Source organism: Scardinius erythrophthalmus, assembly GCF_964197995.2.
Source record: "Scardinius erythrophthalmus genome assembly, chromosome: 20".
Lineage (NCBI taxonomy): Eukaryota > Metazoa > Chordata > Actinopteri > Cypriniformes > Leuciscidae > Scardinius > Scardinius erythrophthalmus.
In genome coordinates this window covers 11,605,096-11,629,885 of record NC_138240.1, presented here as the reverse complement: position 1 = coordinate 11,629,885, position 24,790 = coordinate 11,605,096, and the positions used below count along the sequence as shown (strand labels likewise).

Here is a 24,790-nt window from a genome sequence, read left to right as displayed (position 1 = left end):
ATGTAAAACATGGGTCTGTATTTGACTTATTTTTAGTAATAATAATTGCACACACCTGAATGCCATCTCAATCACATTAGTGTACATGCAGTTTTATGGTCTTATTTTAAGACTGCAATATTTGTTAAAAAATATTTTGCCATTTAATGCCATTTAAATGATTGTTTTTTTTTAAATTAACAAATAAAAATAAAAACATTTAAAAAATTGATTAAAATGGCTGAAAACTTTAAATAAATGGTGAATAGTTGCAGCTCCTAAAATATCTGCTTTCCCATTATTCATTTCAAGAGACCTAGTGTCAACTTCCCATTCTAGTATTCAAACTTATAGTATATTTATAATGTCTATATCAATAATGTTAAAATATACAAACAAAATTAAAATGGTGCTTGATTCATTCACGCTCCCATTTGTGAATCCAAGGATACACAGTAGTGTAATCCAAACAGTTTGTTGACTCACTCCCTCTGCATGTTCATGTTCATGTTCAACCCACACTTTAACAGTAGGCTGACAAGCTGCTCTGAGATTTCCATGGCAACCGTGGGCTGGCTAACTTTTACAGTGTGTTTGCATCAGACTCTGTAAAGAAGCATTCGGCCCTGGAAAGTTTAAGTGAAAATCAGCATGTTTACTTAGTGAGGTGATGCACCATGTGACTCAGGCTCAGGTGACTCCGAAAGCCACGATTATGTCAACAGGATCAGTCGCTCCAAGAGTACCTTTTCTAAGAGACTGAGCTTTATAAGAAGTGTCAATGTTTGCAGTATCAGCATGTGGTATGAGGCTCGTGATTCTGTGTGAACACAAGCAGAGGCGGGATTGATAAAGTTCAACTCAAAACAAGAAACGAACATTGTTCAAAGCATTTTATTGCATTTTTGTTGGTTTGTTTTATACAAAACAATACAAAATTCTGCCACAACAGTCATAAATTTAGCTTCGAGTGAACTGCAGTCAGCCACATGGTACAGTAAAGTGCTTCTTTAAATCAATACCTATGTTGTCCCAAGTGAGACCCCATATCAGATTTTTCCCAAATTATTATTTTGGACAGCGTTTAATTTTGGAAGTGGACAAACAGTGCTCTTAAAAACAATAGCCTTCAGAGTTTAGACTAAAGGGTCACATTAGATTATAAAAAAAAATAAAAATTTGTGCATTTGAATACTTTTATCTCAATAATCTTTGCATTGGTGGGAAAAGAATAGAGATAGGGGGGAAAAAACTTCATATTACAATACTTTACACTTGTTTATAATGGCAAATATTGGCCTGTGTAAAACAGGAACATTGAATGAGAACTTTCTACACACCCCCTGAAGAAAAAAAAAAAAAATGTTCTTGAGAATACAAGTCAGATCTGTTACTACAAGGCAACCCATAACTACCATATGGGTAAAAGAGTTGTGAATATTTCGTCAGAGGCACGGGGGCTTCAGAGGACCAGCCAAGCGCCACAGACATTTCAGAAAATACAAACCCAAACACTTGGGATATCTGAAATATACCAAAGCCAAGAAGAAAGACAAAATACTGAACAGAAGTAGCGGAAATGTTACTTTCCAGACCAAAGATTGCTTTAAATCTCAGCTTATGAACATTTTTGTTTGCCATTTTTACATTGTAGCAAAATAAGTTTCCTGAACAAAACATGAGGAAACTGTAGCACATACAATTCAAGTCTTACTGTAAGACATAAAAAACCCACAAAGATCTGTAAAAAGATTCTTAAAGAAAAGAAAGACAAAATCAATAAAGGTTACAATCAGTGTCATAATAATCAGCATAATGGGCCCTTCAAAATCAAGGACTGCCATTAGGTTTCTCATATCTCAGAGCAACAAGATCGGTGAGTGACACTCTGAAAACATTCAACAGGATCATTATGCTTGGGTGATTTGAACTCCCATTGGTGACACGAATTCAGAAAGACTTAATCTGAATCCAGACGACTGGGTTCAAATGTTTTATGCACCTCGGAGAGGGAGCCTTATGAATTGGTATGGGAAAATGCTAAAACTGATCCGAGATCAGCACTCCCAGATACCTCAGTGCATTGGATTTTAGAAACGAGCGCACTTTGGCAAAAATGGTTGTATCTTACTAGAAATATCTAGAGAAAACTAGAGAAAAGGGGAGTTTAAACAACCCTGAAGTCACTTCCAAAGCAAGAACAAAAACAGTAAAATATCAAATCTGTATGCCTATATGACTCCCTCGCTTTTTTCCTGCTTTTGTTTTCCTTCCTTTTTTCCCCTCAGCTCGTCACATTCACATTCACTCTTCTTGCTCTTTACAGCATATAAATCAACATTAATAAAGTAACAAAACTATATAAAAAAGGAAAACGTTCCACCTGAACAGCACCTGCATAAAAATAAGATAGAAAATATTCTTTCAATAAAAAGTTAAACAAAGCTCAACCAAGTTTGAAACATCAGTGTGGCACACTCTAAATTGGAGTCAACCAACAAAAAAACAAAAACAACAAGTAAACTTTCTTAGACCATTTCACTCATACAGCTACATTTTCATGGAAGACTTTTTTTTTTGTTTAGTTTTTTTTAAATCCTTTTTTCTGGAATGTTTTTTCCTTTTTTTATTTTTTTTACATTTTCAGTTACTTGAAAATCATCTCTCCCTCCACTCTTAATATTGATATAGTTCGCTTTGGTGGCATCCACAAGCTGATAGTTTGAAATTTCCGTACCATAATCATCCCTCTTAAAGTGGGGAACAAGTTCAAAGCCTCGACTCCCTGATACCAACCATCGTCATTCATCTAGTCACATTGGCAAACGTGTGCTTGTGCAACCACCTGGTTGCTTCCCAGCATGCGCTTAATCCCAGTTGTGCTCAGAAATGTTTATATTCACTCTTATCAGTTACCTGACAAGATTTTTGGTGAATTTTACAGGAAACTTTAGTTTTCCTAGACATCAGGTTGAATGCATCTGATGCTGCAATTCCAATTTGAGTCTTGCAAGGCAGAAACCTTGCATTCAAAGTAAAATGCAGCATGTTTACTGGTTCTTTCACTAGAGGAACCCATGTCTCAAAAGCAGACTGCTAGGCTAGTCTGGCTAAGTGATGCAAAGTCTGTACTGGAAGGACACACTTTGGAAGTGCTTGAGTAATGGAGGAAAAAAGCTAGCTATTTCTATCGATAAGGGGATTTTCTTCTTGGAATTAAAAGGCTGTTGGGAAGGACAGTGATGCATTAAGTAAGGTGAGGCACTATTATCAGAGTTTCGCTCCACTTATACCAGATCTCTGCTAAAGTAATGCAAGTCAAAATAGCCTTCATCAGAGTTGCATAAGCACATACCAGTATCTTCAGTATCTGCTGAAGGGGATGGGGATATATGCGCGCACACACACACTCACACAAACAGACACACATACATACATACATACAGAACGTTCCTGAAAAACAAATGCAGTTGTATCTCTCACAGAGAAAATTCACAGTGGATCCAGTTGTAATGTGGAAGCAGCACATAAAAGGTAGGGGGTGGGGGTATTAGACCTTTGGTGTTTGAGCTGGTATTTTATGCTCTACCTTTAGACAAATTTCCAAATGGCTTATGTAACCCAACCGCTATCCTAAACAGAGTCCAGTTCATTCGCCTTGAGCTCTTAAGGTGATTCCCAAGCTGCCGAAAGTTGATCAAAGTGCTGTAGGAGTCTTGCTCCAGTGCTTAAGGGAATTAAATGGATTTACAACAGGCACAAACTGAACCACGGTTTAGGAAAGGACTGGGTCCCATTCAAGTGGGCAGAAGAAACGGAGAAGGATTTGCACAAAAGATAGCAGATACTTGTTTGTTCGTCCATTTGAAATTGGAAAATTGTTCACTGGGAGCCCAGCTCAACCGACTAAGCGCAGTCTCCCACAATGACCAGCGGTGCCAGGAGCTGCCTGAGCTCAGATGCAGAGACGGGCGCTCCTTTCAGCAGGCTACCCCGCTGTCTGCGCTTAGCCAGTTTGGAGTTGGAGGGAGGGGAGAGGCGCATGGATGTGCCAGTGGCCGTGATGACCTGAAGAGGGTCCTCCTGCTGCTGCTGCTCTTCCAGGTCGTCTTGCTCGGCCAGTTGCCGGTTCATAGCAACAGCCTTGCCCGCAAAGAAAGTCAGGTTCTTAGCACAGCTATTCCTGTGAGCGTGGAAGGAAGAACAATGTTAGCCTGATGAGGATGCTACAAGCTGCATACACTATTAGAAAAGCTTGTACCAACTCAACTCACCTTTGCGGCAGGATAGAGGAGGGGGAATAGTCAAAGGCACCCTGGAGAAAAAAAGAAAATCATGAAGATACGGTCTTAAAATTACTAAAACGTTAATTTTACAGAACTGTAGTGAAGACAACAAAACATTCAGTTCCTTACCCCTTGTACCCAGGGGTGCAGGAGAACCTGAGCGGCGCTGAGACGTTTCTTGGCGTCCCGCACAAGCAGTTTGGAAATGAGGTCTTTGGCGCTGGAGGAAATATGAGCCCACTCTTTCTCTGGAAACTCGTACTTGCCCTCCTGAATGCTTTCAAACAAGGTGTTCTGGGAGAAAAAAAAAAGAAAAAGAAAAAAGAAACAAGAGATGAGTTTTATTATTATTCCAATGAGCAACACATGAATGTAATACGTTTGACGTAGGTTTACAAAGGTGTGCAGTGGCTGGCATGACTAGACGAGGGTAAGTTTTGTACCTGGCACGCTTGACAAGGTTCTCCATTCTCCCATCCACAGTCACTTCCACAGCGTCCCACGAAGGGAGGGTAACCGCTAAGCATGATGTAGAGGATGACACCCAGGCTCCACAGGTCACAGCGCTTATCGTAGATTGTGGCCTCCTCGTTGAAGGCTTCCACAACTTCCGGCGCCATGTACTCAGCAGATCCACACTAAGGTGAGAGTGAGAAAAAGAGGAAGGAGGGGTGAGAAGAAGGTAATCAACGGCCACTAGTGATGAGGCAAAAACATGGAACTGGCAGTCACATTGAGAACAAAGAAAAGGTTGGGGACAGATTAACTGGTTGAATGATAAAGGATTCACTCCCGGTTCTTGCTCACAAAACGCATTTCTGCAGCAGTCTAGATGGAAAATGCGATGGCATACAGGCACCTTAAAATGAAGCAACTGCAGTAAAAAATTGTTATGTCACAGATGGAGGCGGGGTAGTGAGTCATGGAGTGTTTTGAAGGCTCAGCTGCATGCACAGACTGCTTTGTTGGTTTGGGCTCTGACCGCCTCTGCCTGAAACTAGGTCATGCGTTGGGACACGAGAAAGAGGATTGTGTGTCCCAGAAAACCCACAAACTGCGTTTTATTACATAACAGCAATACACACTCGTTTGCAACCTCAACAGCACACAGACCCACACAAATTTGATGTAAAAGGATAAAACCTCTCTGGAGACACAGTTCAGTAGTTCAGCAGGACAAACAAAGATTTCTAGAAGGATCTGCAGAAAGGGGTTTCATTTCGTTTTCCTTAGTGGGTTGAGCCAGCCTGCTGCATTAAGCACCTCTTATTATGCAACGCCAACTGAGGTCAGAGTTACAAAATAACTCGCTTCAACGTTTTTTTTTTTTTTATAAGAGATCATGAATCCCAGAACTTCACAGAATTCATACACTACAGTTCTAAGCCATCTATCAAAGGCCAATATCTGAACCCAACATGAAAACGCATATTAATTTGCCCATATAATTAACTATAAAGCACACTTATAAATACATTATTAAATGAGGGTGAAGTTCAAAAATGTGCGCACAGCAAACTAATATTGCAAATCCAACGACGGGTATGAACCACACTCCTCTGGATGTTTTCACAGATGTTCAAGTGCAACATGGTCATGTTTTGGTTTGCGTCTCTGAGGTTAAAGGAAGCGGTCGATCTGCTCTGCTAGTCTCTTTTGTTATCCTCAACCCAGCTGCCGTTGTTGCTCCGCCTTCCTGCTCTTATGTAATGCTATTTCGCAGTGCAGGAATCCGAGTGCAGACAAAAGCTTCCACTGTTGCACCCAACCCCCCTCGACACGGCTGTTTTTGCTCACCGCCTCTCAACACCCTCACATTCAAGTGAACACTTCGCAACCACCCCCACTCTTGAACAAAAAGACTTTCACAAAGCACGACCAATCTAGAGCAGACCAGCTGACAGCAAAAACATTGCTACAGTATGTAACTATTCAGTTATCCAACTGTACCAGATTTCTATAAACAGAGTAACCTGTAATTAATAAATGAGGGCTCGCGTTTTGCAGCAGTTGTTCTGTAAAATCGAAGTATATTCCTCTGGCTCACTCATGAGCCTATCTCTGGGTCTTTGAGATAAGAGTGAGGGAGGGGGTTGTAAATGATAACTGCGCAGCAGATTTTCACTTTCAAGACAAACTTCATCTGTAAGACTAGCATAGCATTGCATCAGACACTTTAGAGCAATGTAGCTACTAGCATCTAACAAGTGTTATGTATATATATATATATATATATATATATATATATATATATATATGTATATATATGGGGATTTCCAAGGAAGGACAAACTGGCTTGAGCAATCATGTTGTCAGTTCAGGTGTTTTAGTGGTTGGCAGTGAGGCATGCATCAGTTGAGAGTGTGAGTCACCTATACGCTACATGTATGCAGATATGAATTTCCCCTGTGGTTATAGGTTAACAGTATAGAAGCACATGCAGTGCAAAAACAAAAAGAGAAAGCACTTTTCTACGTGGTTCAGGCAGGAAGGTACATGTACTTCTCAGAAATCATGCCTTTTTAGAAGCATTTGTTATGATCAAACTACACGTACACACACACCGTTGCCTGCGGTAACAGTGAAAAGAAAAGAAAAAAGAGAAAAGAAATCTCATAAAAAGCAAACCAATCTAATGACAAACAAAGAGTTAACATCTAGATAGCGATGAAAAAAAAAAGAAAAAAAAAAAAAACTGATAAGATCCCTGGGATTCTGCCCAAGAAAAACATGTTGAGTGCATGACCAGAGAGTGCTCTAGATGCTCCTCCCCCTTTCATCCTCCCTCTCACCAAACCAATCACAGAGCAGTTGCTAGGTGTGGGGTGGTAACACAGATTGAAAGAATAATGCCCAGACAGACTTGAGGAAATATGCACAGAGACAAAAACAAAAGAGAAATGGAGTCTAAAATGCGCTGAAGGAAGAAGGTCCTACAGGAAATTGGAGCAAAAAGGCTAGAAATGTTTGTTTGGGTTGAATTCTTGTTCTCCTTAAGCTGTCCAGAAGTAGCATTGGCGGAGGGAATGATAAAATTGGAACAATCTAAAAACTAGCTCAAAGTTTAAAAATCCCTTCCTGACGAAGTCAGTTGCATTTCTGTAATGTAGAGACTGAATGCTTGGATAGTTGGATAGTTCACCCCCCGAAAATTAAAATTCATGTTCAGAAACTGTATGACTTCCTTTCTTCAGTGGAATGCAAAAGATGAGATATTGAACAATGTTTTAACCGTTTTAAAAACAATATTGGACTTCCATTATAGAATGACATTAGGGTGAGTAAATGACAGAATAATTTTATTTTGGGTGAACTATCTCTTTAAATACATGCAATGTATTAAATCAAACCCTCTCCTCTATGGCAGAATCACACGAGACTAACTTTTTTTTTTTTTTTTTACAGTCTATGGCTAATAAGCAAGCAAAGGGCATAAAGACAAACCCCATATTGTTTACGTACTAGATACACAAGAACCTTTCACCCTTTAACTATTCAGTCCACAAATAGTCTTTTCAACAAGCTGATGGACCCCACTCGGGTTACCCTGAAAGCCCCATGCTGAGGATTTCTCACTGTCCACCCCCAGCCATATCACCTGTTCTAAGCTGTCTCGCCCCAATCACTCAAATCTATGAAGTTGAAGACAGATCTTTGTTTACACATACACACTGCAGAGATAAACGCAAGAGCTTCAAATATCTTGAAAGAAACCGTAACCGGTTATAATTTGAGATTGTAAGTTTGTAAGCCATCTTATCCATAAGATGGTGAAGTTGATAACTACAGGAATGTAGATAAACAACAACTGCTGCTCCACTATTTCACAACAGATCTGGCCTCTTTAAAAGTTCCATTCTGCTCATAAAACCATTCCTTGACCTCAGCACTGTTTTTAGAATGATTAAATTAGCCAATCAGAATGAGCTACATCACTGACACCACCCTAAGTCAACCAATGGCATTAAAGCAGGTCCTCCTGATAAGAAACGACAATGACAATGTGTTCATCTTATCCATAGACTTCGAAACATTAGGGAGGAGGCTGTTAACGGCTTATCCTGTTTGTGTCTCAACCAAATGCTATGTTTTGTTTGGACGAATCTGTGTTCACAGGGTCACAAAGACACTTACTGGAGTGAGGAGCTCGGGAGTGGAGATAGGGGAACTGTCACTGTTGAGTTTAATCCCACTGCCCAGATCAAAATCGCAAATCTTCACAGGCGAAATCTGCAAGAAACAAGTGAGCAGGAAATCACTTCTGCTCCGAAATGACTATCCGCAACTGACAGGCATGACTATGTGTTTACAGTCTGCCTGGAAATCTCAAATCATCTGATTAAACTTTTTCAACCACAAATGCAAAAGTGCATCTTGAATTTCTGACTAGCCAAACATGCTGTCGTAAAAGACTCACCCTGTGCTCGTGTTCACACAAGATGTTTTCAGGCTTCAGGTCTCTGTGGGCCATACCTACAAGAGCACAAACAAGTCATGCGTTAGTTGTGTGGTATTCAGGCTAAGTGAGGATTGTCGATGGGGGCAAATGTTTCCAACACAGTTTGTTGCTAAGTGCTACTAAAATTACCTTAGCATCCCCTCACCCAACAGTACAGACAGGAATAAAACCTTTCAGCCCACAACTTAACCTAGAAATCCAGTGCGCATCCCTCAAGCAAGTCGATGAAATATGATCGAGTTACAACTAGATACGATTTCCAAAAACCCCCATAACCTTTCCTTTCCCACCCCCCATGTGTAACACCATCTTCTTATCTCCACTTTTCAGGCCTAAAGAACCCATCATCCCAATCGGATTTCTCATACCTTTATTGTGAAGGAAATCCAGCGCACTCGCAATGTCCTGCACCACAATGCTGGCTTCCTGCTCGCTAAAGTATCTCCTCTTGTGAATGTGGGCCAAGACGGAGCCTAAAAAACCCCACATTGTTACGCATAACACCAGTGCATGTGGTCTTTATATTTAAATTAAATTACTCAGGGCTGGTCTTTGGGCCCAGGGGAGGCTGGGTAATGTTTCTCAAAAGTAACAACACCACAGAAAACACACATACCTCCTCTGAGCTTCTCAAACACAAGGTAAAACTTGTCCTCTTCTTCAAAAAACTCCACTAGCTCCAGAATATTTCTGTTGGGTGGTCAAAAGACAACATTTTAAGTTAAAATAACATTGTCGACCATTAAAATGTATTGCTTATAATACTTTTTATTGACTATATTAACAGATAAAGATATTAAAGAAATGAATGGGTTACCTGTGGCCCTGACACTGGTACAGCATTTCCACCTCTCTGAAAACACGACTCCGGCTGTGTCCTGGCCTCTTCTCAATGATCTATGATGTGAAAAAGATACCAGGTTAGGATCAAAGCCAAAATGAGGTGACAACCGCCCTTTAAAATCTCAGTGACCAATTGGTTACAAATTACTATCCTAAAGTGATAAACATAGCAGTTAAAACCACTTCAAAGCAATAGTGGTTGAGCCCAAAAATATAAATTCTTATGTCATATATGTTTTTCTGTCTTGGGTGAACTATCCCTTTAAGTCAGAAACCCACAACTCTAAATATATCTTCTTTTTTTTAAGTGACAATGACTCTGTTCATTCAACCCCCCTGAGTCCAACGACTAAAAGTACAAGCAAAAGTTACTGTTGACATTGAATCACATCCTCCCCCATTCTAGGCCTCTGTGTTTTCCTGATAGTGTGCAGCTCTTCCAGCCCCCTGGATTAGCAGCGCTATTGAGAGCGTGCAGGCGAGCACATAATGCGTATCAGGGATAAGAATGAGGCCTGCGGGCCAACGCATTCCCAAAAACCCCAGCGCTGCCGCCACACGGCTGAGTCAGCAATCATTCTTCTCAAAAACCACAAAAAAAAAAAAAAGACAGGGTATAATAAATGCTTGAGGGAACTTGAGGGATGTGGTGACAAATTTCACCTAGTTGCTGAAGTCTAAACATGTTATTTGTTGCACAGAAATCTTTCACAATATGTTGGCAAATACATTATACACAATACAGTAGGAGTGAGAGCACCCATAAATCTCCATGTTAGCTTAGGAAGAGGCCCTATAGAGTCTTGGCCGCTGTCTGTAAATCAAACCACTCTTGTAAACACTACCCAGGCCCAGCTGAGACGGCTACTGGGGTTGTTTTCATTCAGCCTTTCCTTTTGTTCAGACTAGGACGCCACAGATCTCAACCCCCCACCCCAACCCAAACTACGCAAAGAGGGGGTTGGCAGGACATCTGGTGAGAGTTGTCTGAAACCCATCTCAGCATAAACTGACCTAATGCTTGTAATGATCCATCCTCCTCAGGGATTGAAACACATCCCTAAATAATCGTATTATCTTTGTGTGGCTGGCTATATTGAAAGAAAACATGCTATGAAATCTAGGAGGAGGATTTTAAGTATGACAACAACAAATGTCGTCTTTGCGGCAATAATAAAAATATTGTGTAATATTGTTAAATATTGAACACAAAGGTTTTTTCTTTTAAAAGATATAATGTAAAAATTCAAATGCTAAAAAAATAATAATAATAAAAAAAAACAAGTTTCCCTTCCTCAAATCAAAAAGTGAAAACAAGACCATTTTCTGGCACACAATGTACATTTCCTCATATGCTTTTGTTCTAGATTCCGCAATGTGCAGAAAAAAAGAAAAGAAAAAAAAATTAGGTAAACACTTCAAGGATTTAACTCCACCCAAGTCCCCCCTTTCTCTTGAGGTTTATGTTTCGGCAGACTTGCCAGTACATAATGTTCCTGCCTCGGTTCAATCTACCAGCCAATGAGAGCAATGAACGGTAAGAGCATGTGACCGCTCCACGTCTCTGATTGGCTGGCCTTCCATCTGGTCTAACAAAAATAACGAAGTCTTTCCGCTAAGCCTGCTCTGTAACTTGTACAAACTACAATAACATAACTAAGGTTGTTCAAACATCCGTGTTTTTTTAAGTAAGAACATTACTCTGTTAAAAAAAACTGCTCAAATAAACTACACAGACAGTTCAGTTTGCAACGTGAATACACAAATGTAAAAAAAAATAATGTTACATAATGAATTCTGTAATATTACCATTTTTAAACACAAGTGCGAATTTCATAAGTATGGCCTGACCGTGACCTTAGCTTCACCACAGCTCGCAGGAATCTAACATGCCCTCACCAATCACATGCAACAGTGCCAGTCAGCACAAACCGACTTCAATCACATATGCATGTCAAAGAGGGAAATATCATTCCCGTTACCCACTTGATTCAATTTCAAAGAGACAGCGTCAAAGGAAAAGTCCTTTCTAACAATAACCTGCACGGATCCTGCACGGATGCTGCACATGGAGTATCGGTTTATTTACAACAAGCGTATGCTATTTTAGGTTACACTACCCAAAGATGTGCCTGTATTGTCTCAACTCAGGTTAGTTCAATCAAATTTAACACATGTAAACTATAAAGAATCTTACCTTCACAGCATATTCTTTGTGGGTGATTTGGCTGATGCAAGTCTGGACCCTAGCATAGGCCCCTTCCCCCAGCACTTCATCTTGCAGTTTATATACATCTGAAATCAAAATAAGTTCTATTAATAAACTACTGAACCCATGTGGACCTTTCAAACTGTAGAAGTATACTTGAACACCTTAGCCATTAAAAAAAAAATAGAAAACTCACCCTCAAATCGCCCTGAGAAGCTGTCTGTTGCCCGGCATCTCTTTTTCTTCTTGTTTCTCTTTTTGGCATCTGGGATGTCGATGGGCCGGCTGGATGGCATGTCTGCATGTCACAACAGAAAGAAAGTTTCAATTAAAAACCTGATACGCTGTGGTTAGGAATAAACACCTACAGAAAGTGGTTTGATTAAACTAAGAAAAAAAGTAAGCGGATGTTATTTGTCCCATATCTTTAAAAGTAAAATATGTAAATATTCGTGTGAGGTCACGAATTACAGGCAGTGCTTTGTCAAATTTCAGGTCTTCCTACTGGTTTCTCAGGAACAGTTGGATTAAACACAACGACAAAAAACAACGACAACTTACCATGCCGGGCGGAACAATCAAAATTGAAGGCAGATTCAAGGAGATGGGATCCTGTTTTGGAAAATTCCTCAGATTCAAAGGGATTTTGCCCCTGAACATTAAAAAAAGGGAGATTATTCACAATCTGAACAGTTCACACAATGGTTAAATGCCCAGCAGATACTTATTATCAGAGTACAAATGGATAACTAAGAACTTCCTGGCATTCGGTTTAATATTTAAACGGTCTTCTATGATCTCTAATACCCTAGCCTATGCATGACATTTGTGCCAATTATGTGATCCATTGCCTAATGCCAAAGCAATTAAACATTCATTCAGGTAACAGCAGTGGAGACTAGCGAGATCGCACTCTCACCTTGAAAGAGCGATGGAATCCGGTAACTTCGGTGATCTTGTTCTGCACCATTTTGTCCTGATTTTTGTGACTTTGTTTGAACTGGCGGAGGGCGGCAACAACGGTGGTCTTAGCTTTAGTGATCAAATTCACTTAGCTAATCCAATGTCTTGAGAACCGTGGTGCTTTAAACGGGAAACCTGAGAAAAACAAACAATTTTTTATTGTTAATTTGGCAATGTATTTAATTACATAGAAATCACTAATTTCCTACAACTAGTTTACAATAACCAAATGCATATACAAAAGGATCGTTTTGTTATTATTATTACCCTTATATCGTTGCAATTACTATTTTTGTATATTTCTGACTATGATTTTTTCTTCTGCAGAACTGGTTCTCATGCAATGAGGACTAAAAGATGCCAAAAAGGATGCAAAATCACGATAAAACTATTCCAAACAACTCACGCGCTATATTGCAAGTGTTTTTTATAACTTTGTGTGAGGACAGAACAAAGCCAAGTTGTTATTTACTACTGGCCTTCACTGGTGATCATTGAATCGAGGAGTTGAACTCGTGAACCGGATCAGTCCTATTCGTGAACAAATCATTCAGGGCTGCCCCTCCATAAAAAGCGTCGTTAGATCGTAAAAATCCTTACCACCAATTATCTCTACGATCTACTTGTCCTTACGGTGCTTTTGGGAGACGCAGTCCTGCCTGTTGTTATAAATTGGATCAATAGATTGAGATTCAACAGATTCGATTCAAATGATTCATTCGTCCACAAATCACACATCGCTACTTCTCTTGTGTCCGCTTATTTTGGACTGTTCTTCCCAGTCACTCCGTCGAATTGCTCCAGATTCAGACTTGGAATAAAAAAAGTAGTCGTGTGGACTTGTTTTATGCTGATTTTGCGTTATATTTGAAGCTTGACATTTTCAGTCACCACCATTCATGAAGACTGAAGTGAATATAAAGGCTTTCTTCAAAATGTCCAATTGTGTCAGCATGCATAGTGGCTTGTGATGACATGATAATTCTTTCGTTTTATGTAAAACTCATTTTTGAGTCAACTAGCCCTTTAAATACTTACTGCAACAGACAAAACAAGACTAACGTTAACGTTACAGGCGCAGTGATAGCAAGTCACGTCACAAGCTAAGCAGGGAGGACTTGCATTTACATGCCTCGGAGACTTGAGCCAAGAATAACTCCAGTATAAAAGCTCGCTATTTCCGTCCGTTATCCACTCAACGACATACGTTATTTTGTTTACGCGACTAATCACATGCACTCGTGATGTTCAACGAATCACCACACTTAATGATTCAAAACATCATACAAAGAGCGAATGCAAAGAGTCCATCAGCATTTGGAATCGGTGTGAAGAAACACAAACCTCAGAAAGGCAAATGACAGCACAATACTGAACCGACCCAAATGTAATTTCTAGACCTTTCCACTCTGCCAAAAACAAACCAAATCAGACCGTTGCGCAGCATCCTTTTAAATCAGACCGTGGAGGTTTTTCGTTTAGTCCGCTCCTCTGTCAAGCCCGATCGATCTATCAGCTGAATGTAAAGCTCGTCCTTACCCCGTTGTTGTCTTTAAAGCTCCAGGCTTGACGCCGTTGTTTGAGCCTCTGCTTCGGGAGCAGCAGATGGTGGCCGTGGGCGGTAGGGACTAATGTGTGGAAGGTACAAAAAGACATGCAGCGATCCTCGGTTTTATAATCTCACGCCCCTTCCTACCTACCCACCTCCTTTCAGTTAGACCAGCCCCCTCCTCTCTGTCTGTAAACACGTACCATACATTCTCCAGAGAGAGAGAGAGAGAGAGAGAGAGAGAGAGAGAGAGTCACGTGGGCTGGCGACGAATGTTATGATTATAGCCTGAGGTGAATAGAAAGGCAGTAATCTGTTCGTTCTTTTTCTCTAAAAATAAAAAAAGCCTTGTAAACTAACACCGGTATAGTAATAAGAATCCACTCGAATGTATGTTGAAGCCTTAAATGTCCATAATCTTATTCGTACATGACGTAATTAGGCTATAACTAGCATTCATTCTGCCTGATGCAATATTCTGCAACAGACAAATTAATCGTCAAAAACCCCAAATTACTAAGCGTGAGTGTTTGAGCAGCTGGTTAGAACAGGCTTTCTATTAAGGAAGTATCAAAGCAATTATAATGATGTAATAAAATGTTTTTTCTTATAACTATATTAAGGTAGGCCTACATATGTATTAGTTTGTATTTATATTGTACATAGAAGGCAGTTTCTTACTAAGGTTGCAAATACACGATCAATTTTACAATTTCATAATAATAAAAAGTTTCTATACTTTTGTGATGTAAATAAACCAGTTTTAAATGAATGTATAATTGTTTAATGCAGGAATTCATCATTTTTATCAGCCCAACTCCTTTGACCTAAATAATTATTTGATATATAAATAAATATTTATTTGGAGTGCCCCTTTGAGATTTGAAGTTAATACTTCAATAATTTAACGTCAATTTCACATGTTCATAGTTCTCTGATTGTATAGTTCTCTTGTTGATTATTCAGGAACAATGCATGTGGACTTACACACAATAGAACAACTTTTGTTACATTTTGAAACTTAGTCTCATCTTAATTGGAACTCTAACCCACCTTTTCCTTAACACGATGGAATCTTGATACAGATGATTGGGAATGTCGGAACCCACGTGCACACACACAGTCATGACACCGGCACGTTTTACAGACATGCTGAGTCGGAGATAGGGAGTCAGGAGTAACTGATCCACATGCTGGTGCTAATGAAAGCTTTGATGGTTTCGACCCCTTCAATGAGCCAAGTAGGCATAGACTGGTTTTGATGCCAGTCATTTTCAGATTTGATGCAGTGTGTCACAAACATTTTGAAACTATGAAACTTATCCTAAACTCACAAGGTTGTGTCAATAGTTATATATTATGTTCTCCGATGGCTCAGGCTTTATTTGCTCATGTGGTCAACTAATTCAACACCACTTAGGGCCATTTGAGTCTGAGGGAGATCTTGTGACTTCCCCCCTCCCTTTACTCTATCTTTCTAGTTGCTCTCTCAATGTGTTTTGGCCTATATATTCAGCCATGAAAACAGCCCTGAAGATTACGCAAGTTCAGTGCAGGGCTCGGGAGGAAAGAAGCACATGATGAAATGCCAAATTATGTTGAAAACAAGCCACGTGATAGAGGGAGGAGTAGGGGGTACTCTGGGTTAACAGAATGTGGCCTTCGTAAAAGGGTCCAAATGGTATTCTAACTCTCCATTGGGTGGGAATGCATAACAGAGTGGATAACAGCAGCACACACATGTACAGCTCAAAGAGTGTTTGTGAGGGTGGAATCTGATTGGTGAGGTTTTATGGGTGTGTTAGGAAGTGTATTGTCTGCTAGAGATGATACACTGTTTATCTGCATTTGAATTTACAGTGCAGGATCATGTGTCATTTTTATGAGGAGGAAAAGTGAGGAGGGCCCTCTTTGGTGGAGAAAGAGAGAAAGAGAGGTGTTTGTGTGTATGATGACAGTGGAGTGTGAAAGTGAGAGCTTGTGTGTTTGGAGAAGGATAGACAGACGAGTGAAGGAAAGACAGACTTGTGTGCAAGACACAAAGCACAGAAAACACAGTGGGGGAAAACACAGACTTCCTCTTTCCTCCTAAATAAAGAATTTTGTCCATCCCAGAAAATATCGTTGGATACAAAAGAAGTCGGAGTTTCCAAAAGAACATAAAAGTGATGTATATGCATGGGTTTAAAAAAAAAACCCTCAAAACTCAATTTCATTGAAATACTCTTTATATATTCACTATGAATCATATCCCAATTCTTTATAATTTAAAACATGTAGTACATGTAGCAATATCTAAGGATATTTTCGCTGTGCATACTGATGGTTTGACCATAAACTCGATATTTTTTCCACAACATAATAACTGTATGCATTTATTCAGATAATTATTTTAGTATATGAAGAGTCCTTGGGTTACAGTAGTTAACAGTATAAAATACCATATTAGAATACCAGGATATACTATACAACCTATATAATATACTATGCAACATTTCCCTGCATTGAATCAGCTTGAAAAAGTGCCAACGCGTGATTGCAGCGCACGCGCGCGTTATTATCTCGTCCTGCACGTATCAGCACTCTAGGAACATAGGGTCAAAACTCCGCCCATTGACGTGTCATTTCCCCCTTTTACACGTCACTCTAGTTCTTCTGGTACATTCCGATTTTTTCGCTGAACCCCTACTGGAGATAATAACACGTAACACACGGCCAGGAGTTTTTGTTTTGTTGCTGAAAACGAAAGAAAACGCCTGTCATTGTGCGGATCTGTGAATGAATCACTCTTTTGAATCAGCCAAACGGAAATTCTTGGGATCATTAGGACAGTTCACTCACGCATCGATTCCTTTTTGGACATTATTTAATGTATGGTATTTAGTCACGGCATTACATAAAGATATATCAAAGTACCATGGTATCTCCATCTAATATCACCGTGGACGGTACTACCACAGTGTACAGGGCATAGAAAACCTAAAATGGTGCTGTGAAAAAAAAAAAAACCTAATAAACATGTATTATTATTAGCTTATTTTTTATATATTTATAGTTAAAAAACGAATGAGCAGCAATATATTTTAGGGTAGGCCTACATACTTTGTCGAAACAATAGCTTTCAGTAGTTTTCTGTAGAATAGTTGGCAGCTACATTTAGTAACGGTGTGCAGTTGCAACTGTGCATGAAAACGCTTATTATACCTATAAAAAAGACCATGGCAAAGTAAACCCTTTTAGCTTTCTGAATGGGTTTGAATCTGTATATATTAACTTGGCTTTGAAAATGGGAACATAACAAACATGACCTTGTTGTCACACCGTTCAACGTCAGTGTTGGATGACACTAAGACACGCCTACTCATTATAATGCAGAGACTACTGGAAAAATCTGGCTTCTTCTGGCAGACGGAAGAAAGATTGCGACAGAGGTGGTAAGGGTGGAGCGCGATTACAGTTAACGATTTCATCATCCAAACAAACTGAGGCTGAATAATTATTTCTCCTAAACGTGCAACTCAGCACTTATTCAGCATGTAGGCTACTCCACAACAGAACAAATACTTCTATAAACTTAATACTCAATGAAACTAAAATACTCTATAAAACAAAAATACTCTTCACCCTTTGTCAATTAGTCGTAGTTAAAACGCTAAAGAAAGCACAATTATAAAAGAGCATTGTTTAATAATGAAAACCAGCTGCATAACCAAATTGTGGACCTAGTCAGTGATCTAACTCAATACAACATTTCATCATCTAGGTCTCATGTTGTGATGTGCCTTCATTGCCATCTAGTGGACAGAAACAAATGTGTGTTGCCCTGCACGTACACGGAGCAAGAGCCTAAAAGCACAATTACTTCTGTCTGCCTTTAACTGCTATCTCATTTAATGGATTTGATTGCGAAGATTATTAGAAGGCTTAGTAAATGACACTGAGACAAAACTATCAGAAAAGACAGTGAGCTGGAGAAACAGGATTATCTTTCATTTAAGTCAGACAGAGAAATGATAAAAAAAAAAAAATCCACACATAGCAGGTGGTGAAATAAAATGGCAGGGATTATGTACTAAAAATATATATATCATTTTTGTTGTAGTAGTCAAACATTAAGTCGTACTATTTCATCAAGTTTTTAGTCAGAATTAGCGATGAGAACATGACTAAAAACCAAGAACAAAACAGTGACATACACAGACAAGAGGAAGTGGGTTTAATAACTCAACCACATACATAAATAGTCAAATATAATCTGCATGTTAAAGATTATAACAGTTCAACAGAACAAAAGGAATGATTCCGAACAAATTTGGAAAAACAAAAATATCTGATAATACTGATTTCTAATAAAAAATACTCTCCATATGCCTAAACATGAGAATACAGAGAGATGTACATGTCTCTCTCTAAATAGATTATTACAGTACTTTAAAAGTGTATAAAAAATAAAGTCTTTGAAAGTTTGTCTGCTTTTAAATTGTAAATTTGCGTGGTCCTGATCTGACTGGAATGTAAAGGTCCGCTCTCTTTTCAGTGGCACATCCGTGACGTCATTTCCTTCTGTTGGGGGAAATGGCACTGCATTAGCATGACATAAACCATCACAAAACCACAAGTTTCAAGCATCACATATGTTCAGGCACCTACCACATATCTGCATTCAAAAAGCTTTGTCTAATAAAAAGAACCTGCCTCTGATATTCAATTATCATGACATTTACTTCTTTTATTTATAGATATAAATGTTATGTTTTTATTGTGAGATGCATAAAGAACATCTTTCCTTATTTATATACACAGATGCAAAAACTTTGGAAATGCAAAGTGACTGAGCTCCTGATGTCAGTAATAGGACCTGTGGGTGTCACCTGATCCCACATCACCAATTCAGCTGTGACAACTGAGATAATGAACTGTTGCAGCTATAGAACGAAGGGGTTTTCTGCCTGTGATGAAAAAATCATACAGGCTGGAATATCAAACCTGCTGACTCATTCTGTCCTGGTGTGGCCCTACCAATTAGCAAAGCCATTACAAAATGGGCTTGTTATCTACTAATCATGAGATGAAGCATTAGCGCTTGTTTCTGTATCTGTCGCTCTTTGTTTCTCGCTTTCTGCTCTCAAGAGGTTATGGGAACTCACTTTGACATGTTTATAAACCCACACATACACAGGCATATAATATTAAATAATATGATATAGTAAATGTTTCCCTGTAGCATTTTACTGCAGATAAAATGTTTTCCTGTAGCAATTTATTGCAGATAAAATATCATATACTGTTTTTCTGTAGCATTTTACTGCAGATACAATTTGATGTAATGTTTTCTATAGCAATTTAATGCAGATATAATGTAATATAAAATGAATTTAATATAATATATGCATTTTGCTGCAGATAAAAAAAATGCGCTTTTTGAATGTTGTTCTCTTTAACACATATGCTTACCAGAGGTTCCAGCTCTTTGTGGTCTATGAGGTTGAATTCAGTAACAAAGTTATAGAAATGTTTGTAACAGGTGTTCACGTGGGCCTCTGCTCCCATCTGGCTCACGCGGTCAAAGTGGTGGATGTAGACATGGACGAATACCCGGAACAAACGAGACAAGATCTTCTTCGCTACCTGCATGAAGGTCTTGGGAAATGGTGTACCTAAAAAATAAATAAAATAAAAACACGAAAATGAAAATAAACCACAAAGAGAATGAATAACCTACGTGTTTTAATGAGAAAACAGTCTCAAGAGCGAGAATTTCAACTAAACATTGTTAACAGTGTTAATACTTTTCAGATACATAGTGGTAGCATACAAAATTACACACACGACAGATCAAAAGTTTCGGTTTTCAATTATTATTATTTTTTTTAAAGAAATTAGTATTGGGTCATTACGTGTCAAATCAACCAAATTTCGGAAACTTCCCTGGCTCATATTTTTGCTTTTGTTCCTTTTTTTTTTTTCTGAAGAAAGACAAACATGAATAGTGACGAAAGCCAAAATATTAAATGTCATGGATGAATATTTAATGAGAAATCTATTTTAGATTTTTAACAGTTTTAAATTAGCAAAAATTACTTTAGAAAGATGGCAGCATCATTATTTTAACATCATTATGTTGCATTACATGCCAACAGTGACAGTTCAAAAATGAGAAAAATCACTTTTTGTGGATCCAGACCTTAAAGATAAAAATGCCATCGAGTCTGCTGATATCATCAGAGGAGACAAGTGTCACGTATCTTTGAATGAACTCATTTTCATTTTCACTTTAAACTTTATTTTCTCATCTGCACGTCCTCACATTATAAGTTTCTTATCTGGGACACGTGATATGATGGATTATAAATTGCAGAATCATATTTCCACAGCACCATTTATTAATAGAGTCCTGCGATCTGGGCTGTATGCAGACAACCATGTCCTTATACATAGCTGATTTTGCAACCGTCTCATTGCATTCTAAGAATCTGTTCCATATGCAGACTTAGTCTATTTATATCCCACTGTAAATTGTATGACCCCATTTGAAAGGCATCACAGATGTCAGATGGCAGGTTGAAGATAATGAGACAAAGCCAGGGAGGTCAAACACTGCACTTGACCATCCCGAAGGTTTCTGCATGTTTGACAAACTACATCTTGATTCATAGTTTATTCATGTCTTAAATGCTGCTTCAAATGGTCAACATGTTATACTTGTATGATGACCTATATGAAAGCCATTTTGAGACATCCGTGTCATACTAGAATTATCTTCAAATGTCTTCTGCATAGCTCACTCTGATGACCTACAAAGGTTTAGAGGACAATAAATAAATAAATTATATGTATATATATATATATATATATATATATATATATATATAATTATAAACCTCAAAAGGTACAGTGTTTTGGGCATTTAAGCTACATTTTACAAAATTTGAATGTTATTGCGTTGCAAAATGTCAAATCAAGTGGCATTTATTTTAAAGAATAATGAGCAATGTTTCAAGCAAAATATTTCACAAAATAAAGTTTTAAATTATAAAACAATTGACATACTAACAAAAGACACTTTCTGGGTGTCAAACTTCTGAACTGATTTCATATTGTATATTTACTAAAATTGTCAGTTGGTTAAAAGTGTCAAAATGACTCCAAACCGTTCTAAGAAAATGTCCTGGATAATTTGTTTGCAGATACCATTTTGTTTCATACTTTGCTATATGAGCAATGTATCTCATACATTTTAAAGTGTGACTTCGGTGTCAAAATACATTTTGGACTAATAGTGAATTAATTCACTCCTTCTTAGCAAACTAACTCGAACCCCAAACCTTAATGTTAGTGATCTAGCAATATTGATATTCAATCTACAATGAAGAAAACTGTAAGTTACCAGTAGACTTAATGGAAACTGTCAGCAATCTTAAGGTACGTTTACACGACAATTATGTACTAAAAACAGAAACGTTTTTCCTTTGCGTTTTTTTTTTGCATACATACACCAATGTTGTGAAAACGATCCCTGCTCACACGGATCCACGAAAACACTGTATTATTCATGCCAGGCCAGTAGTTGGCAGTCACTTTGTAAAGAAACACTACGCGCCTATAGACTGAACATTTAATATGCATGCGCATGACATCACCATTTTCACGAATTCGTTTTTGTAGTTAACACAGAGAAGATAACGGTATCTTTTTCAAAATCTTGCACTTTGAAACCCGTTTGAAAAAGGTTTGCATTTTCATGCCCACAAAAAGCCATTGTCGTGTAAATGAATGGCCAAAACGCATAAAAAGTTTTCAGTGTTTAGTTGAAAACGGTGTCGTGTAAACAGTCCCTAAGCCTTGAGTTCTTTCTGTTCAGTGTCCAATATTGTCAATGTTGCGTGGTTGTGTTAACATTTAGCTCCTGTGATCTCCTGAGTGTTCCGTTGTTAGTTTAATAAAGACTGTTTGCTAACACTTTTGCAAAGCCCAAAGAACACTTTTTTACGCGTATGCGTACAGTCGAGCACGTAGCCTTCCAAAGTATACTCCGTTTGATAGTGTGCGTGAATGCAGGCGGTCAGCGCATGCGCTCTAGAAAGTTTCATCTTTGTCTAGTGTCTGAGCTATTTTTCTCCAGAAGTTATGACAGATAAAAATGTCTTTGTTTTCTTTGAAACTAAAGTTGCGACTATCTTATAACTCCCTTACACAAAAGCGCTTGTCAATACGGGCATATGTTGTTGTTGCAGTCTCCGGTATTTCAATTCACTTGTAATGTGTGACCTGTGCGTACAAAGTACGTATGGTTACAAAAACTGGGTGTCTGTACACGTGGTTACAAAAAACAGTTTCTGGTGATGAAATTTGTATCACGCACACTGTGTACTCGTAAAAACTGAAGTATACTTTGGACTTTTAACTTGATTAAAAACTAAACGCATCCAACAAATTAAGGAAATGTTGGTCAACAACAAAGTGTTTTGGATCATGTGGTCCTTACCAACATTAGTGGGGAAGATATGTTCATTGTTGATCTGGACTTCAATCCAGTCCATTAGCAGGCTCATGTATTTGGGTGCTGGGAGAGCGGTGGGCTTCTTGTACTTCTGTTCGTCCTGCCAGCGGTACTCGTACTTTGGCCCGCCGGACATAATGGGGCAGGTCTGGTCTGTGCAGGAGTCATTGATTGTGCCGTAGATGAGGTTGATGCGGTTAAAGAAGTCTACCACGTGAACGGCCACCCAATCGTTGAGGTCTTCGCCATGCGGAAGCTGCACCGCTTGCTTCAGATCCAGACCGGCATTAAGAGACGCCTGTGCTTTCTTGTGCAACTCAAAACGCTGCGTTCCAGGCTCAAACTTGCGCTTGGGCCGGAATGTCCTGTCCTTGTTGAAGACTTGTTTTAGGGCCATGGACATGGTTGCCGGAGGACGGGATTGTTGTGTAATGCGTTTAAAATGAGCCTTTTGATAGCAGGGGTGCCTGAAATGACAAATTAAAGGATGGATAAACAATGACAATATTGTGTGGAGGCTTCTCGGTAATTAGCGATTGTACTCTGAGGGAGGATGGATGCTGAATGCGAAAAAGGGAGAGAAAATAAAACTAGGTCAAACTTTGTCCGCTCCCGGGTTCCCAGACCTTTTGGATAATGATTTCATTTTATGATGAGAACAACATTTCATAACATTGCACACATAAAGAGCAGTTTCTAGTCAATATTTTATGTTTATATTATTTAACGCTAAACAAGATATAAATATATATATATATATATATATATATATCTTAAGAGGATTTTCTTAATTTTCATGACTTTTAGAGCACTTGTGATTTTCTTTCGGCTCTGACACTGAAATAACTTCAGTCTTTGAATCAACATTTTTATACTTGCATTCTTTCATGCATTTCTTACATGATTCTTTTCTCAGACTCAAGGATTAATTCCAATTTGCTGTCCTTCCATCAACATCAAGTGGTAAAATGTAGTGAGAAACAGAAAACAGATTTTCTCAGATTAACATGATGAACAAACAATACAATATATCATATCTGTATGTTAAAGAACTGTTGGTCACTGAACAGGTTGTATACACAGGCATTATATTTAGAATATTATGGGAATTTCTGAGTAATTTCCTGTAGGGCACCATGGGTGGCATTTATTGGCCAGGGCAGGGGGATTCCAGCATCTTCTATAGGCTAATATCTACAGTATGTTAATTAATGACACACATACACACACACAAACACACACACAGTCACACACACAAACACTTACAACTTAAATATTGTAAACATGTGAATTTTTACATGTTTCTTAATGAATGGATCCCAGTAACGCACACAAAAAGCGAAACAACATGTTGCGCGAGACTCTCGTCTGTCTACACGCTAATTCCGTGTGACGATGTCGTTTTTAATGGCGTGACCAGGACTGATAATCACACAAATTTAACTTTCATGGAAACACATAGGTGCGATAACAAAATAACCTTTGTAAAAAGCTCGAATTAAATACTCAAAACGTATTTAAAAAACGATTTTGTAAAGCGAATGTTTTCGAAGCGTACAGTGAAGTTGAAGCAAACTTACCGCGAGCAAGCGCCTTTCTTGTTCCGCTTTGATGTGAAGCGCCTTTTTACACCGCCCTCTATTTTGTTCGTTTTTCAAGAACGTTCTTCGTTATTGTAATCACATTGTATTTGCAATTGTTATAGAGTTAAAAGGAACGTGGCCTTCGCACTGTAACAATTATTAAGTCCACACTTTCTAAGGAAACCACAAGCCCCTCCCTGCTGAGCAAAGTACACTTCCTCTATTGAAACATCAGTAGAGCCTCTTCTGTCTGCCACTGAACATGAAGGAAGTGTATTGGATTCACTATGGTTACACACTAACATCAAAACATTTCATGTATTGGAGATATTTATAGCTTAAAAGTTAAAAAGCAGCCTTTTAAATTCACATTAAACTAAATGGTTAAACTTTATTTTAACACTCTCATTGTTACAGTG

General features: G+C 38.6%; 2 protein-coding genes across 4 annotated transcripts; both read right to left on the bottom strand.

Moving 5' to 3' along the window:
* Window positions 1-855: 855 nt before the first annotated feature.
* On the bottom strand, window positions 856-14,479 carry mknk2b (MAPK interacting serine/threonine kinase 2b). Of its 2 annotated transcripts, XM_081349066.1 has the most exons (14): window positions 14,279-14,479; window positions 12,696-12,874; window positions 12,338-12,428; window positions 11,973-12,074; window positions 11,765-11,862; window positions 9,542-9,621; window positions 9,341-9,414; window positions 9,093-9,197; window positions 8,683-8,738; window positions 8,400-8,495; window positions 4,709-4,903; window positions 4,395-4,559; window positions 4,254-4,294; window positions 856-4,162 (listed from the first exon to the last, which is right to left on the bottom strand). In XM_081349066.1, the coding sequence occupies exons 2-14, from the start codon at window positions 12,744-12,746 to the stop codon at window positions 3,886-3,888; spliced, it is 1,431 nt and encodes a 476-aa protein (XP_081205192.1). In that variant the 5' UTR covers window positions 12,747-12,874; window positions 14,279-14,479; the 3' UTR covers window positions 856-3,885. The 2 variants fall into 2 exon arrangements, with proteins under 2 accessions (XP_081205192.1, XP_081205193.1); XM_081349067.1 differs by lacking the exon at window positions 9,093-9,197.
* Window positions 14,480-18,487: 4,008 nt separating this feature from the next.
* On the bottom strand, window positions 18,488-24,623 carry mob3a (MOB kinase activator 3A). Of its 2 annotated transcripts, XM_081348278.1 has the most exons (5): window positions 24,055-24,375; window positions 23,689-23,727; window positions 22,774-23,255; window positions 19,743-19,945; window positions 18,488-18,851 (listed from the first exon to the last, which is right to left on the bottom strand). In XM_081348278.1, exons 1-5 carry the CDS (start codon window positions 24,072-24,074, stop codon window positions 18,822-18,824), a joined length of 774 nt encoding a protein of 257 aa, XP_081204404.1. In that variant the 5' UTR covers window positions 24,075-24,375; the 3' UTR covers window positions 18,488-18,821. The 2 variants fall into 2 exon arrangements, with proteins under 2 accessions (XP_081204404.1, XP_081204405.1); XM_081348279.1 differs by lacking the exon at window positions 23,689-23,727 and having other exon boundaries at window positions 24,369-24,623.
* Between the last annotated feature and the right edge of the window lie 167 nt (window positions 24,624-24,790).

Coding starts and splice junctions, on each gene's coding strand:
- mknk2b (XM_081349066.1), bottom strand. CDS start 12,746: ATGGTGCAGAACAAGATCACCGAAGTTACCGGATTCCATCGCTCTTTC. Junction 8,739..9,092: donor GGATTTCCTTCACAATAAAG/GTATGAGAAATC, acceptor GTGCTCTTGTAG/GTATGGCCCACAGAGACCTG. Junction 4,163..4,253: donor TCCTCTATCCTGCCGCAAAG/GTGAGTTGAGTT, acceptor CCACGCTCACAG/GAATAGCTGTGCTAAGAACC.
- mob3a (XM_081348278.1), bottom strand. CDS start 24,074: ATGTTTACAATATTTAAGTT. Junction 19,946..22,773: donor TATCTTCCCCACTAATGTTG/GTAAGGACCACA, acceptor TTTATTTTTTAG/GTACACCATTTCCCAAGACC. Junction 18,852..19,742: donor ACAAAGAGCTGGAACCTCTG/GTAAGCATATGT, acceptor TTCCCCCAACAG/AAGGAAATGACGTCACGGAT.